Source organism: Amblyomma americanum, chromosome 1 (genome assembly GCF_052857255.1).
Source record: "Amblyomma americanum isolate KBUSLIRL-KWMA chromosome 1, ASM5285725v1, whole genome shotgun sequence".
NCBI lineage: Eukaryota > Metazoa > Arthropoda > Arachnida > Ixodida > Ixodidae > Amblyomma > Amblyomma americanum.
The window spans coordinates 262,582,646-262,598,352 of NC_135497.1; the positions used below are offsets into that span (position 1 = coordinate 262,582,646).

At 46.9% G+C, this 15,707-nt stretch overlaps 1 protein-coding gene across 6 annotated transcripts in view; it reads right to left on the reverse strand.

The window, feature by feature from the left end:
* The window catches only part of poe (E3 ubiquitin-protein ligase-like protein poe), a 248,224-nt gene that overhangs the window by 46,575 nt on the left and 185,942 nt on the right, over positions 1-15,707 (reverse strand). For all 6 annotated transcript variants that reach the window (XM_077649151.1, XM_077649150.1, XM_077649149.1 and 3 more), the window contains 3 exons: positions 14,241-14,606; positions 2,649-2,821; positions 1,810-2,186 (listed from right to left, as the gene is read on the reverse strand). In XM_077649151.1, coding sequence (XP_077505277.1) covers positions 1,810-2,186; positions 2,649-2,821; positions 14,241-14,606 — 916 coding nt within the window. The remainder of the gene's footprint in view (positions 1-1,809; positions 2,187-2,648; positions 2,822-14,240; positions 14,607-15,707) is intronic.

A 15,707-nucleotide genomic window follows, 5' to 3' on the forward strand; every position in this document is an offset into this window, starting at 1 on the left:
CCACAACAATTCATGATGAGAAAGAACTTACAAAACTGCACCTAGGGAACGTGCATTTTTGCGTACCGATAATATTTATTTAATTTTATGTAGAACAAGTCCTTGTGCACTTACGGAACATGTTATGTAACTTTTTGCCGAAAGCTTTAAAAAATTCTGCTAGATTCTGCTGGGAACTTGCTAGATTGTATAAGATTGATTTCTCTTGATACAACGCTATGCAATAAGGGTAAAATTTTAATCCTGCCTGTCACAGAAGTTAAGAGTTAAGTTATAGAATTTTGAAGCTGTCGCTTCAAAATCAGGAATACAAATTTTTTTCCCCCGTTTCCTTTACTTACTTTATTTTAACACTAATGACACTAATTGTGCACTGCAGACTGTTTCACTGTGCAGCCAGCCATTATTAATTGAATCTGGGCATATTTTGAGGTGCCATGTGTATACATGCTCATTTTTGCATACCATAAAAACCCGCATATAATACGAGGTGAAAGAGATGCGAAATGGGAAAAAAAAAAGATTTGCCCGCGTATAACACGAGTGACGAAAGCACGGAGAAGACATTTATTGAAATCAGGCCCCGGACTTCAATCACTTTCATCTTCAGCAGCGCTTTCTTCGGACATTTCTTTGTCCGCCAAAACATCCCAGATGTACTCATCTTCTGTGCCATCGAGTGCGTTCGATATGCTGATCTTCTTAAAAGGGTGACACACAAGGTCCTCTGGGATGGCTGCCCATGCGTCCACGATCCATTTGCACAGCGCGGCTGGCGATGCCTGCCTCAGCCGTCCGGTCCGCATCGCTGCAGGCTAACCCGACTGAGCGCATCCACTCTGCATATCACCGCCTGACTGCTTCCTTGAAGGGTTTGTTAACACAAATATCAAGAGGCTGCAGTTGTGAGGTCATCCCACCCGGGATCACGACGAGTTCACTGCCGCAGTCGTGTAGCAGCCCCTTCACAGAGTCGGCCAAATGGCAACGAAACGCATCCAGCACGATGAGGGACGGGAAAGACAACAGTGCACCTGGCCGCCTACACCACACGGACTTTAACCAGTTGAGAACAAGACTCTCGTTCATTCAGTCTTTCTCATCGGCAATGTGCCATTCTTCGGGTCATGAAAGCTTAATTGCTTCCCGCTGCACGTAAAAAGGGCTTCCTTCTGTTGTCACCATCCACGAATGCTTCCCTCGGTGACACCAAACTGCCGCCAGCTCGAACTGTTGCCGATGTTCTCAGCAGCTAAAATCACCTTTCGTTTGAAAACAGCCGAGTACTGTTTTCGTGGCCCTGACATCCTGCTCCTCCACTACGAAAAAATGAACGTGCACTCCGCGAAGTGTGGTGTACACGTGAGCATGTCTGCTGTCAAGCTGCGCACTCAACAACAAAGAAATGACGCCCTGGCAGTCATGGCCACTGTGGGACCGTGGCGATAGGGTAATGAAGTCAAGCCGTACCCAGCATAATAACAAAGCTAAGCCATAGCCACGCGGCAATAACGAAACCAAAACTTCGAGCACAGCTTTGAAAATTTTTGTTTGGATCCGCAAATAGTATGAGGCGTAAATTTAGGTAGCTAATAATAGGAAAATAAACCTCGTATTATACGCGGGTTTTTACGGTATATGACGGGCAGGAAGGAATGGAAGCCAAGACACCTAGGGTTCCTCAGCACCTTTTAAAAGCTACAATAAGATACAATATAAGCTACACTGCCCAACCCTGGTAGCCTGCAAACACTTAACAAAAGTGGCACCTATGGCCCTTCACTGGGTGGCTCGTGTGTGCACGCTCACCTGGCAGAGAGCTTTCACCAATGAGCAGGCCACGGTGCGTGCCTGGCGGCAGGAAGGGTTGAAGAGAATCTGGCGCAGCCAATTGGACTGGAGAGGACGTGGCTGGCATGGCAGGCCCTGTGCCGGCTGTTGCTGGGGTGGCTGGAGGAGCATGAGCAGGCGCATGGAGGAGCCACCTCGACGGGCTAGCTGACGCCAGCGCAAACCATACTTCTCCACCAGAAAGCGGGCCCGCACGTCCTCGCGTCGCTGCCGCTTGCCCCCGCCAAGTGACAGGGTGTCTGCAGGCCGCCCAAGGCACCGGCTTTTCCAGGCACTGAATGTCTGCACTGGGTCTCCATCCAGCCAGCCCTTCAGGTCCACAGCTACACACATGCCTGCAACAGTGTGTGACCATGCTCCATAGCACACAAACAGCACCACTGAAGCTGATATTTCACAGAAAATTTGCGACTAAACAATGGTAATTTGGAGAAAGAATTGCATTTCCTATCAAAAGGCGATGGGCACACATGACCTGCATTTCCTCTGCAAGTCAATGGCAGGCGTTCGAATTTCATGAGACGACATGAGCAGGTTACTTAGGTGATAAGAAGCGTGCACTCTTGCACCACTGCCCATTTCATGAAGCCTCAGCAATAATGTGGAAGCTTCTATATTTGAAAATTTTTCCAGCACTGCACATTATGTTATATTTAGGTATTATGGTACTACAGTGCTATTCATTGCAGCAAACAAAAATAACACTTTGTGAAGTTGCCCAATTTGGAGACTGGTTTCAATAATACTATTACACAGGATGGCAGGCATTCAGAGCATGCAGGAAGATCTGCACTCACCTGAGGGCCGCACAGTAGCCAGCTCCTCTATAGATTTGTCCTTGTTGCGTTTACTGATTGGCGGGTCCGGTTTGATAATGCCTTGTAGTACCTTAAGACAAGGCAGAGTGATGCTCTCCAACACAATGGGGCTCTGAGAACTGATGCCCATCAGAAACAGCCGCATCACGCACCTGCACAGGTGAATAAATTTATGTACAGGCGCATAAAATGACAATTTCTGTAAAAGAAATGGCAACCATGGCTAACAATACGCCACATTATAATCATCTTACAATGACATTAAGGCTAAACAAAGTGTGCAACACAATCCATAAAAAAAAAATATACACAAATGAAAGCATGACGTGCATGTGCAGTAAAATCTCAATAATTCGAACTCCGATAATTTGAAATCCTGGATAATTCAAAGAGCTTCTGCAGTCCGGTAATTTCTAATGTAAATATGACAGGCCAAATTGAAGTGGCGGAGTGCAGCAGTCCGGTTAATTCGAAGATTTGAGGTGCTATGCGAGGCTGTCCAATCCCGATGTTGCTACAGCCCCTCGGAACCATGAGGTGGCGCTGCAGAGTGATGCTAACTACTAATGCCGATGTTCGATATGCAAGGTGCCCCCGCCCCTGTACTCTCAATGCAAAAACCAATCTGGTATGGCCTGCACACCACCGGAGCATGTGCCTGCAGAGGAGAGAAGACTTACTTCACTGCAACGCAGGCATCGATACCAGTTTCAAAGCAATATGCTCTCTGCACACCGGCGAGACACAGCAAGACTGGATGAAGTGATGTGTGCGCTTGTCACTTCTCTCCAGCCTGGCAGTGGTCAAGGAAGTGTATAGCGGAGGCACTGGCATCGAAGCATCTCCCATCCTTAACAGTATCAGTGCATGTACCATGACGCGACCATTCTTGTTACATGCACGCGACGAGTTTACTGCATGAAATGGCAGCTTGCGCCATTTCTTTGAGCAGCGCGCTATAGTTAGACAGTTAGCCCAGTCTTTCTTAAAAAAAAAAAAAAAACGACCATCCTAAAGTTCGGGGCTGACCTATTTTGCGGGGTCCAAGTTAGCTTTGGATGAGCGCCAGACAGTACGTGCCCCGCGCCGGTGCCTGCTTCCGGCAGGATGCATGGGGCCCCCATGTGTCAAAAAGTCATTAAATTGTTTGCAAATCGGTTCCACTGAAGAAAAATTCGAATTGCATGCAGTTTACCCGACTCGTTCATGTTGGCGGACACTTCCTCGGATCGACCAGCGGTAGGTAGCACAAGGGCAAACTTCAGATTCTGATAATCTCCAGGGTGTGTGTTGCATCAGAACCCGAAACTACAGAACCATTTGCAGTTCAGTTTGCCACTAGTCAGTCGGGCCACACACGACCATAGAGGTAGGGTGGAACGCCACTTTTTTGCTTTTGATCTCTATTGGCTTCATACTGCTGTCCTTGCAATTGCAATGTTGTGCTGTTATGCGTATGTTGTTTCGAGTTGTGCAAGCACCATGGTGCCAAATGCAGTGGCAAGACGAAGCATGAGGGGGGATTTGTAGAGTTATATTTGGAATTACCATCGTTTTTGGCCAGCAAAGGCTATAAGCTGACGGTCTACTATTACAAGGCAATATATGGTAATCGCAAATCTTGTCCTGTAAAGGTAGCACGTTTCTGTAATGCAGTTTTTTGCTTGGGTTCATTCTTTTGCTGTGGTCAGTTAATTCAAATATTTTTCGCAGTGCCAATGAGTTCGAATCAATGAGGTTTTACTGCAAGACCCAAAGTTTGTGTTCGCAAATCGAAATTTTTCAGCATCAAACAGTCTATTTTCTGGTAAACCAAGAGTGCTAAAAAAAAATGGTAGGGTTTTAATGTAGTTAAACGAAGTAGACGTGTGAAAGCATAAGTATAGCCCAACTGGCTCACGGTTTTGCTTTACTGGGTCGTCGGCATATCTGGAGACAATATCAGACTCAGCTTAAGGGGGGATGAGGGTCTTGAAAACTTTTTTTTTATTTCTTAACATATCTTCCTGAAAATTGGCATGCAGATATATCTTTGAATGCTAATCCCAAATATATATTCAGATTTTATATATCTCATCTAGAAATGAAGATATGGCAAAATAATTTATGCCACTTAGGTCTTTTCTTACGGGCCATTATGGTGGTTTCTTAATTAAAAAAACTAGTTTTAAAGTAATGCTGTCATTCTTAAGGGCCCATTGCACATCCTAAAGCTAAAGAAATTTTTAAAAAGTCATCACATAGGTCATGAATGAATAACAAAGTAGGAAAGAAAAAAACAATGTGGGAGTAATTAGCTTAGATCTGACCTAATTGCTAGTCTATTGGGTTTAATGAAAATTGGAAAGCTTTAGGATGTAGCTGAGGTGTTGCTGAAAAAAATGATACCTACTTCAATAAAATCAGTCGATGCAAACATTATGAAAAGTTCCGTAAGGCAAAGGCATTTGATCGAAAAAGCAAAGCTGAGAAAATTGCATTCAAAGTTTTGCTTACTCTGCCATTTTTGTTTACTGATCATATGGAAAAATTTAATGCTTTAGCATGCCGCCCAGTCATTGCTGAACACAATAACACCAAATTTACAGAAATCTGTTCATGTAAAGATTATGAAAACCTCTGTATTGCATTGGCACTTGACAAAAAAAAAGCTCCGAAAATCACTTGCTATTTTCTTTGAATCTGCCACACATTCACAAAATTCCTGGGCAGTAGTCATGGGTGCTGTCAGGCTTGTGCTTCTTGGCCATCCTCTTCTTCACCTTTTCAGCATTGGTGTGACCCTTATCAGACCTGCACAGCCTCTGTTTATCTTTTTCAAGGCTCCTACCAATGAGGCAGCTCCCAGGCCTGTAACCAAGCTGTGCTGCAACAGCTCTGCTGGTTGTTGCCATTCCTTGGTTGAAGCGAGAAACTGCTTCTTGCGAGGTTAAAAACAGGACAGTGAGGAGTGTCTAATGCGAATGTTCAAATGTTCAAGCTTCAGCTTAGAGCGCACAACGTCTTGGCGCTCTGCCAAGTTCGCCGAGCGCCCCCCCCCCCCCCCCCCCCCCCCCCCGAGCTCTCCTCAAAATATATATATATTAAAAAAAAAACAAATGACGTTATCAGCGGCGGCAGCGGCTTGGCGCGCTGCCAAGGTCCGCGCTGCGCGTGCTTGTCGAAGCGTTGAGCACGCGAGCTCGGTTCAGCTCAGCCGCGTCCGTCGGCACGAAGCGGCGTGCGCAAACGCCGAAGTCGACGTTAGGCTTAGGTCAGCCGGCTCGGCCGCTTCCGACGACACGGAATTCGAAGCGGCTTGCAGCGTATCAAAAGTCGATATTTTCCACGGGCTTAGTCCAGGCACATCCACCGGCACTGCAGAGACTTGCGGTAACGCCGAAGTTGACGGCGATCGGCATTGTCCAGCCGCGTCCACCGGCGATGCTGGCGTCAACAGGGTTTGTTCAGCCGCGTCCACCGGCGAAGCTGTTGTTGGCGAGCTCAGTCCAGCCGCATCCACCGAGGGTACAGCAGCTTGCGGCATCACCGAAGCTGCAGTTCTCGACGATGCAGCGCTCTACTTATTCCATGCGCGTCTCTTTTTGCCGACTGTTTTTCGCGTGCTTGCTTTCAAGCGCGCGTCTCGGGCCATCGTGACACACGGAACAAAGACACCAGGCAGGCAAATACACGCAAAAGCACGAAATTCGGGGCTAAAAGCGATTCAATAGCCAAAATGTCTACAATAACGATAAGGAAAACGGCAGAACGAAAAATACTAGGAAACAAAGAGGAGCGCGAAAAATGACGGGCGTGCAGGCGAAAGCAGACGACGGGAAGGAGCCGAACAACGCGGCCGCGGGGGGCAAAGCATGCGTCACGGCCAATCAGAGGGCTGCGCCTCGAGGAGCGCCCGTTTTACCCAATCGGCGGCCGTCTCGCGACGCTTTCCCCCCTTGCGAACGGGTGCTGATAGCTCCGCTGTGCGAGGGTCTACAGCTTGCCGAGAGGCGCCAAATTGGAGAGCGGGAAACCAGCTTTCAAACGAGACCAAGATGGCGCCGATCGGTTCGCGTCGCGCGGAGCTACGGCAGCTTGAAAATGGGGCAAACCTTCGCGCTTGGCGTTCAATTTCGGCTCACCGACGTTTCTAAATTGCCGTTTTTTTTCATACTTTGAGTTGGAATTCAGCTAAAATATTTTGTAGAGGCATAGTTGGGACATTAAAGACTTCAAAATCGCAATTTTTGAAAATTGCCATTTTTGACCATTTTTCGCGATTTCAAGACCCGCGTCCCCCCTTAAGCTGATCTGATCTGTTCGCGCTGCAGATGGAAGTTGATGGACACGACGACGCGCAATGCACAGCACGAGAGTGTGTTGCAGTGTAACATGAAGTGTGATCGTAGCGGCAATAACATAGTGCTCTCATGCAGTGGCCAGCAAAGCTTATCTGTTCGTGCCGCAGTGCGTTTGAATCCTAGTCGTGGAAATATTTATTTTTTATCTATTTATTCAAGGTCAAGGCTTCAGCGATGGCCCGGCCTTTGCAGCTTTTGCTCTAAAACAATAGACGATGTTTGTAATACAAGCAAGTGCACGAGAAAGAATAAAAAAGGCAGTCATTACCAACCGCTGGAGTGACGAGCGAGTGGGCACCTGTTACAAGTGTACTGTGAGCGACATGAACGCTGATTGCATGAATTTACCGTATAAACGCATGTAAGAGCTGTACTTTTTTGTCCAGATTCGAGGGCCAATTTTTGGTGTGGCCCAAGCATGCGATGTGCGGAAAAAATATTTTTAGGTAAGAACACACCAATCAGGGAATAAGCGGCATTTATTCTATGTTTATTCATCGTAACTTGCGGAGTTTTCAGACTAGACTACGAGCTGATGCTGTGCTCTGGTGCATGCTCATCCCACAAGAAGTCGTGCAGCATGTCCGTTGTCAATGCGTAGCTTTGTTCCGCACTTTCATCACACAGCAAAGCAGCTCTACTTCCAGTTCGAGAAACTTGCATGGCTTGCCTCGGAAAGTGCGCTTTTTGCAGTTTGTGTTCCTCAACACATTGTTTTGGTTGCACTATTATCGGATGCACTTCTCGGCCACGTCGAATTTCCTCCCCACCACATGCTCTCAGTGTTCGAGAGCAAACTCCTAGCCGTGTAGCTATTAAAGTGTTCGCCCATCGTGCTAAAATTGCAAAGCTCAACGGCAGCACATGAACGGCACAACTACGGTGAACTAACACGCAATCACGGCTCCCATGCCTTTGACAGCAACAAAATGCTGGAGCTGGTGATACTGATGCCGATATGGATAGTGGGAGCTCGCGGTGGAGGAAAAAGTTGACAATGATGATGATTATCCGCTGCTTCAAGCGCCATCGGTGGGCGGCACCTGGAAGCTCTTGTGCGCGCAATCAAATGCAATCAAGTGCCTCCGCAATCAAGTGCACCGTTGCTCGCAGCCAGAGCTGATCACGAAGGCCACAGCGCGCGCATTTCGAAGGCTATTCCCGCGTGGGTGGGTCATGAAAAGTTTGGGTGTGGCCCTTACACGGATATTTTTTCCTAGTATTTCCTTTGGGAAAACAGGGTGTGGCCGGTACATGGGTGCGGCCCTTACATGTGTCCTTCCCCTGCTCCCCTGCCACAGAGAGATGCTGCTGCTGGTACAGCTGTAGCAAAAAATTTTCTTCTCCGGCATTACAGTGTCTAGAATACACAGGCTAATGCTCCGAGCACCTGCAGCTCGCCACAGGAAGGAAGCATGCTGTTTCAAATGACTGCCAACAGTCGCCGATTGAGGATGCTTCTCACAAGTCGCGTGCTACAAATGGTACGGCCTCAAGTATCTATATCTTTCTGTGCGTCACCAGCTGATGATCTCGCTTAGCAGACAGCATTGCTTAGTTTGGTTTGGTTTTGCAATGGTTTAACGTCCCAAAGCGACTCAGGCTTTGAGGGACGCCGTAGTGAAGGGCTCCGCAAATTTCGAGCACCTGGGGTTCCTTAACATGCACTGACATCGCATAGTACATGGGTCTCTAGAATTTCGCCACCATTGAAATTCAGTCGGCGTTGCTGTGTGCACAAGTACATAATTTCTTTGGTGTGAGTCATTTGTATGATGCGCGCATCATCTGACTGTCGCATAGCAAGAATGTCCAAGGTAAGGTGACCTTGCACAGAACAGACATGCGACGTCACTGTACGCATCACAGTGTGACGTCACACAGAGGACTGCAGTTTCACCGATTGCAGTTTGTTTACTGTGATGCATATATTATGAGTCAATATCGAGGTTAATATGGTGTACACTAGAAAATAAAGCAATGAAACAAACCCACGACCGAGTTTTTCGCTAGGAAGCTAGGAGCAGTGCGTTCAGCCAATGACCTGCAACATGTGCACAGATAGCTACAGCTAGATATATATGCATGAGGTCATGCCCTTTCTAGCACATTCTTAGTTGGCAACGCCTGTATGCGGCAGCCGCTGGCAGTCATTGCTCCCGGTGCCACCTCAGTGCTGTTGGTCGGCACACTAGCCAGTATATTCTAGAAAGTGTACCGGCATCACTGCAGATGGTGCGGGCTTCAATTTTATTATCACCGAAGTGGGCAAGGAGCCCCCTCAAACAATATATCAAATGAAATGGAACACCAAAACGCGATCCATCTTTTAATGCTACAGCCATGCTTCAGAATTGCAACGAAGCGGATTTCAGGAGTGGAATGAGTGCCTGTGCACCCGACGGCCACACAGCACTTTAGCAAGATATTCGCATCTGACATTTTGAAGTACTATGCCACAGAAGCAAATCAATGAATGCCAAGCCGCACTTAATCCTTTACCTTTTCGTACCATGCCATATATAACTTGTTCTCACCCACTGAGTCTGGCCTCAAGCCAGCCATCAGATTCTCCTTGCCACATAATTTCTGGCAAGTAGCCCAACCATGGCATGCTGAACTGCAATACTAGTTTTTTCACAAGCCTAGAGCTTTGTCACAATTAGTTTTGACATATATAACAGCTTGAGAGTCATTCTGGCCAAAATTTCATTGCAGTTGCAATTCTTGTTGCAGCAGAGCTCAGTAGATGTCGTCGTCAGTTTCAACGACGCCCATTTGTGTCCTCCATGTTGTACTGCGCTTAAGGTTTGATTACTTGCCAACCGCTAAGATGAATTCAAGGTTAAAAGCAGCAGTGCACTGATATCGCTTAGTCGAAGCCACTGCTGTGCGAAACAAAACACTACGTATCAGGCCAGCGCTGCAGAAGTGAGGGTCCACTGAGGGTAACCACAGTAACCGTATACCTACTGTATTCACCGAACTCAAGCAGATTGATCTTACAACCCCGGAGTCAATACTCACAGGTTGGATGAAAGCTGCAAATTGCAAATTGTGGGGTTTAACGTCTTGAAGTGACACAAAGGCTCTGTATTAATTTAGATCATCTAGGGTTCTTTAATGTGCGCTGACATTGCACAGCACATGAGTGTTTTTGTATTTCATTGCTATCAAGATAAGGCCCCTGCAGGGATTAGATTTGAGGATGCAGCTCTGACAATGCCACTACTGCACCATCTTTCAGCGCGGCAATGTGACATGATACGTAGTCTTGTTCAGCTCTGTTGTTTTGCTTCCGGAGCTTCGCTGGCAACCCAGGACAATGGCAGCTGTTGGCTGTGCCTAGCCAGCCAGCAGAGCCTATAGCTGCCTACAGTTGTCACTGATCCATTTTTGGTTGTTTTTTTAAAAGCCATCTTGCCACTCTGGCACCAATGCTCACTTTCCTTGCTTCCGTTGGTGTGGTATTTCCGTTCTTTCACGGTGCCAAAACTCCATGCTTCTCAAGTGCTCTTCACTGTTTGTGCAGTGAAACTTTCTCACGTAAAACGTAACATGCGAAGAAGCGACAGTGCTACCATATTGCGCAATAAACGAAGCCACGGAGACCTCTTACCATTACGAAGCAGTTCTGCTTCCCACTCTACAGATAGTATGCATGAATTAAACAATTCGACAGAACAGCAAAAAATCACTACTATTGTGCAGATTTTGTCTTAACATTGCCCAGGCTCTTGGCAAATAAATTTTACTTTCATGTGAATGGTTGTGGCAGTTTTTGAGGGCCACTCAATAATTTTTTCCACTAGTATGAAGCAGGCCTGTGCAAATACAGTAAAAGCTCGTTAATTTGAACTTACAGTTAATTCGAACTGACGCCCAGGTCCCGGCACAGCCCTGTGTATTTCAATGGGGGAAAACTCCCGATAATTCGAACAAGTCGGCAGCCACTACGTTTAATTCGAACTAGGAGCCACTGGCTGACACCGCTCCTCGTAGATAGAAGTTGACCCATAGCGAGTAAAATACGCTCCAAATTTACCAGAGATGTAAAACATTAGAAAAGAAAAAAAAAAGCAGAGTGCACGAGGCTCACGGAGCCTGCGTTCCGGTGCATGCTGTAGCAGATTTTCGCTGCCTGAACACTCGCCCGCACTGCTGATGCTTTGGCGCGAGCCGTTCAAGGTTTTCGTTGTGCCGCGGTCGCTGGGTCGCAATCACGTGGTGTAAACAACGTAGTATGGCGGTTCGGGAGATGACTGCATTTTTTGGTGCCGCGAGCGTGAGCTGCGTGGACAGCAGCAAGGAGATGTTGGAGCCCTTGAGTGACGCCGATATAATTGAGGCTGCATGCTCCCAGCAGACGTCCCTGGGCTCACGTGTGGTGAGAACAGCTGACAGTGACGAGTCTGACGGCGGCGGCGAAACTATGCCACTGCCAAGTGCACGTGAGGTAGCGTCTGCACTTGATGTTGCAGCACGCCACTTCTCTGTCAATGAGAACTCTGACATTGCGCAGGAGCTTTGGGCAAGCTGCAGATGATGCTGATGGAGTCTCGGCAGAAGAAACGCAAGCAAATGCACTTCGCTGATTACTTTTAATTTTGACAACCCCTCCCTGTAAATAATTATGTTTTGTAGCATAAATAGCGTCATATATTCCAGCACTTAAGCTCACCGCTCACACGAATGCATTACAGTACTTTTTTCTGGCACATAACTGGCCAATCAATTTATTTCATTTGCCACTAAGACCGGATGAATTTATTTTTCAGAATATGCCCGCCACAAACGTGTAGTAGCGCTTAGCTCACGATAACGAGTCTAGATGTGACTGCTTTGGGGTTCTGCCTGCGCGGCGGGGTGCTAAACCGCTCATTCTAACGCCCATTCGATATTTCAAACTTCGCTTAATTCCAACAATTTTCCAGTCCCCTTCGAGTTCAAATTAGCGAGCTTTTGCTGTATATGATAATTTCGAATAGTCGGTTGAATACTAAAGTATTCGATATTCGATTCAATTTGAGTGTTTGGTATTTGAAATCTCGGAAGTATTCATCACGAGCAATCAATATTTTTGGTACTCCTGCTTTATGTGGCTTCAGTTTAGCGTACCTCCTCTGGTATGGCACCATGGCACGTACCCTCAGGACAATCTGCACATGTGCAGTGGCTCCCCACGAAAGCAGATCACGCTATGCTGACCTGACTGCAGGTGGTGCAGCTGTTCTTCTCCATGATAAATTCATGGGTCAAGTGTGACAGCACGAGTACCAAGGGGGAGCTGGCACGAGGCACATGGAGATGGATGCCCTTTCAGGCAGACACCTGACGCGGGGTGGCATTGGGCGCATGGTACATACATCTAGCAGGTGTTCATGGTGTCATCTCTTAAAAGCAATAGCTGTGCAAGGACGCAATCACAATTAAGACCAGCAGTCAGGGATCTCATAGACAGGTCTCACACTCAACAAATACCGTAAGTATGCTACGCATGTAATTCGACTCCCCCAATTTCCAATGGCCATTTTTGCAGGTCGTCGACACAGCTTTAATGAGTGTGACAGAATCAACACATTCTCTCTCTCTTTTTTTTTTAATGTAATGACCTTGCGTGTTCAAAAATTCGATTATTGAAAATGCCTACTCGAAATATCTCCCTAGAAATTATTCAAAGAAAGTTAGTTGGGTGGAAACCAAAAAACCAGTATTTGCACAAGCCTACCTTGAAGTCCTAATTAACAAAGTTTCACTGTATATTGTATTCATCCCCAGCAGTGCCACGTGGTCTATTGTATTGTATTGTATTGGGTTTTATGGCACATAAGCAACTCAGGCTATCATGTGCCAAACACATGGTATAATTTATTTCAAAAATTGGGTGCCCTCAGCGAAAGTCCTTGTCCGGACAAGGACTCCGAGGAGCCCATCAAATCGAATGCAGACCTCAGCCTTCTTCTCAGGACTGAGAAAATGGATGAGGTGCGGCATAAAATGCGTGAAAGCACAAGGTAAAAAATTTTTAGAATTAATAGTTCTGCGATATTTGATATCATATTTTGTTTAAGATGGCCGCGTCTTTCAGAAAATTAAAAAGAGATGAAGTTCTTACAAGTGGATTATCTCCTAAAAGTAAATTGGGGTGGAAGGGAATGCGTTCATCGTAAAAAACAGTAAAATATTTTTTTCTTAGCCGTTCCAAGTTGTGGGCACGAGAATAAAATGTGATTAACTGTCAGCTCATCTCCACATTTCTCACATAAGGGTTTGTCTTGTTTTGTCAGTAGAAAGTTGTGTGTTAGGTGTGTGTGTCCGATGCGCAGGTGGCATAAAATTATTTCTATAAAACTTTCCTGATGCCTGCATGATCTCCATTCTCCCAGAATAAGTTTTACTAAATGTAGTTTGTTATTTTCTTCACTATTCCATGCAGACTGCCATTTTTCTGTAAGTTTATTTTTTACTAACTTCATGCAATCTGCATAGGGTATATTTGCAGTCTGGACTTCCTTATGGCGAGCTTGAGCAGCGCACGTGTTCAGCTCTCTGTGTCGTGGTCTAATGTAAGACAAAGAGGGAAAAAAATTATGCTATCAGTGACAGTTATTTAACTAATAATGGTCATTTTTAATTCCATTCCCATTTACTGACCCACGATAACCGAAACTAAAAGTGTCCTTATCATACTTTGGACTACAAAGAAGACAATAATATCTCATTCCTCAGACCTCGTCTACATGAGAAATGGTGCACAGTGCACCATTCCTTTACTGTCAACATTGTGAGCAGGGTGAAAGCAACAAATAATTTGTAGACAAGAGAGCACCTTGTGCTGGCATATGGTGCTAACCGAACCTTGTTTACATCATTCATTGTATGTGCTGCAGTGACGCATTCGCTTTGGTGTTCTGCTGCTGAGTGCAAGGTCAGAGGATTGACTCCAGGCCATGGTGGCTGCATTTTGATGGATACAAAATAAAAATATCTCGATGCACTGTACGATGTTAGTAAAGAACTCCAGATTGTTGAAATTGATCCAAAGCCTTTCATTACAGCATTTCTCATAGTCCACATGCTGCTTTGGGACGTTAAATCCCACACACCACAACATCTCATTCAAATTAGATTCTGGGGGAGAAGTCTCCTCTCTTTCTACTCCGGCTTAATATAAAAAAATGCCTTGATACGCAGTTAAAGAGCCCAGATGGGCCGTTTCAGTGTTTACCTGAGCCGTTGCTCCCAGCACGAGTCTTCTTTCTGAAGTGACAGAGCCAACAAAGCCACCTCATGACGCACTGCAGCTGGAAGATCCGGGACCCCAACTACAACTGGTGGCGTTGCCGCTGCCTCTGTGTCATCAGCTGTGGTAGGCCTCGTGGCGGGCACCACGGCCAGGCAGGGCTGCTCGGATGGCTGCCCGCCACGGAGCAAGGCGAGTGTAATGCGTCCCATCAGCAGGCTATTAAGGTGGTCAGTGGCCTGGGGGTTGTCCCGTGTCAGCAAGCATACTAGCTGGCCCACCTGAGACCATCCCTGGCGGAGGTTGTGCTCCACCAGCTCCACTATTAGGCCCCGTTCGCACAGAAGCTGCCTGCATGCATACAGAGAAAGAATAAGGTCATGGCTGCAGGATGCCCACAGAGTGATGAAGATGGCAGAAAAGCTTTGGTGAAAATTGCAATGACTCAACTATCTTCCATGACAGTAATGGACACGTCAAAAATACAGGAGACTCCCATTAAGACAAACTCAGTTAAATCTTTCCCCACCACGTCCATTGAGCATCTTTAGCCTGCTAACGAAATGATGACTTTGCACACTGATTTCGGAACCTTCTGCATCGCTTACGGGCACGCTGCACGTCTGGCTTGCAGCCAGAGAACTTAAGTTTGGTTTTCGATGTAGTTTTCTCTTTTTCACGCGAGGTTGAATTTTTTTAATACGCTGTGAAGACACAGTGCCGTGCTCACCTCCTGACGACTACTTCATTGATCGACTTCAGAGCCTCCTGTATTGTTTGTATGCTGCGTCATCTGGCTTGCAATTACACAACAAAAGTTTCATTTTCAATACAGTCGAGCCCACATATAACGGCGCCACTTAAGACGAACTTTCGCTTATAATGAACGAGACCTGCGCGACCGTCAAAATATACATTGTTTCAATGACACAAAATCACACGTATAACAAACGTCACTAAGCCCTGCTGATCGGTTACAGCGAACTGACGGCGTAAACTCGGCGCCACGATGCGAGATAACCTGCCTCCGACCCCTTTGCGCGGTGTGTTTTTCCGAGACTCATCGCAGGCCAACTGCCCGCCCCGTTTCGCGCCGCTCTCGAGCGAGCTACCCTTCCCCGCCGACGCGCCTTCCAACATTGCCCTTCCGCCCCTCCTCGCAACTCCGCTCCCCTCGCTCTTTTGCAAATCTGCGCGTGGCCTTTGCGATCAACCACGCCGCCGCCGGTGCCGATCGTGGAGGCCACGCTCCGTGAAGCAGGCCTTCCGTTGGAGCCAAGAGGGGCTGCACTGACACTCACGGATGCCCCTTATTGGTCTCTCCGCTGGCGCTGTGCGTCTGTATCTTTTTTGCCGCCTGTGCACGTAGCACGTCTACCCCATTGTGCGCTTGTGTCCCTCTTGTTGCGGTGCGGACGTTTCGATGGCTTCGTTGAAATCTCGAGCCCTGGT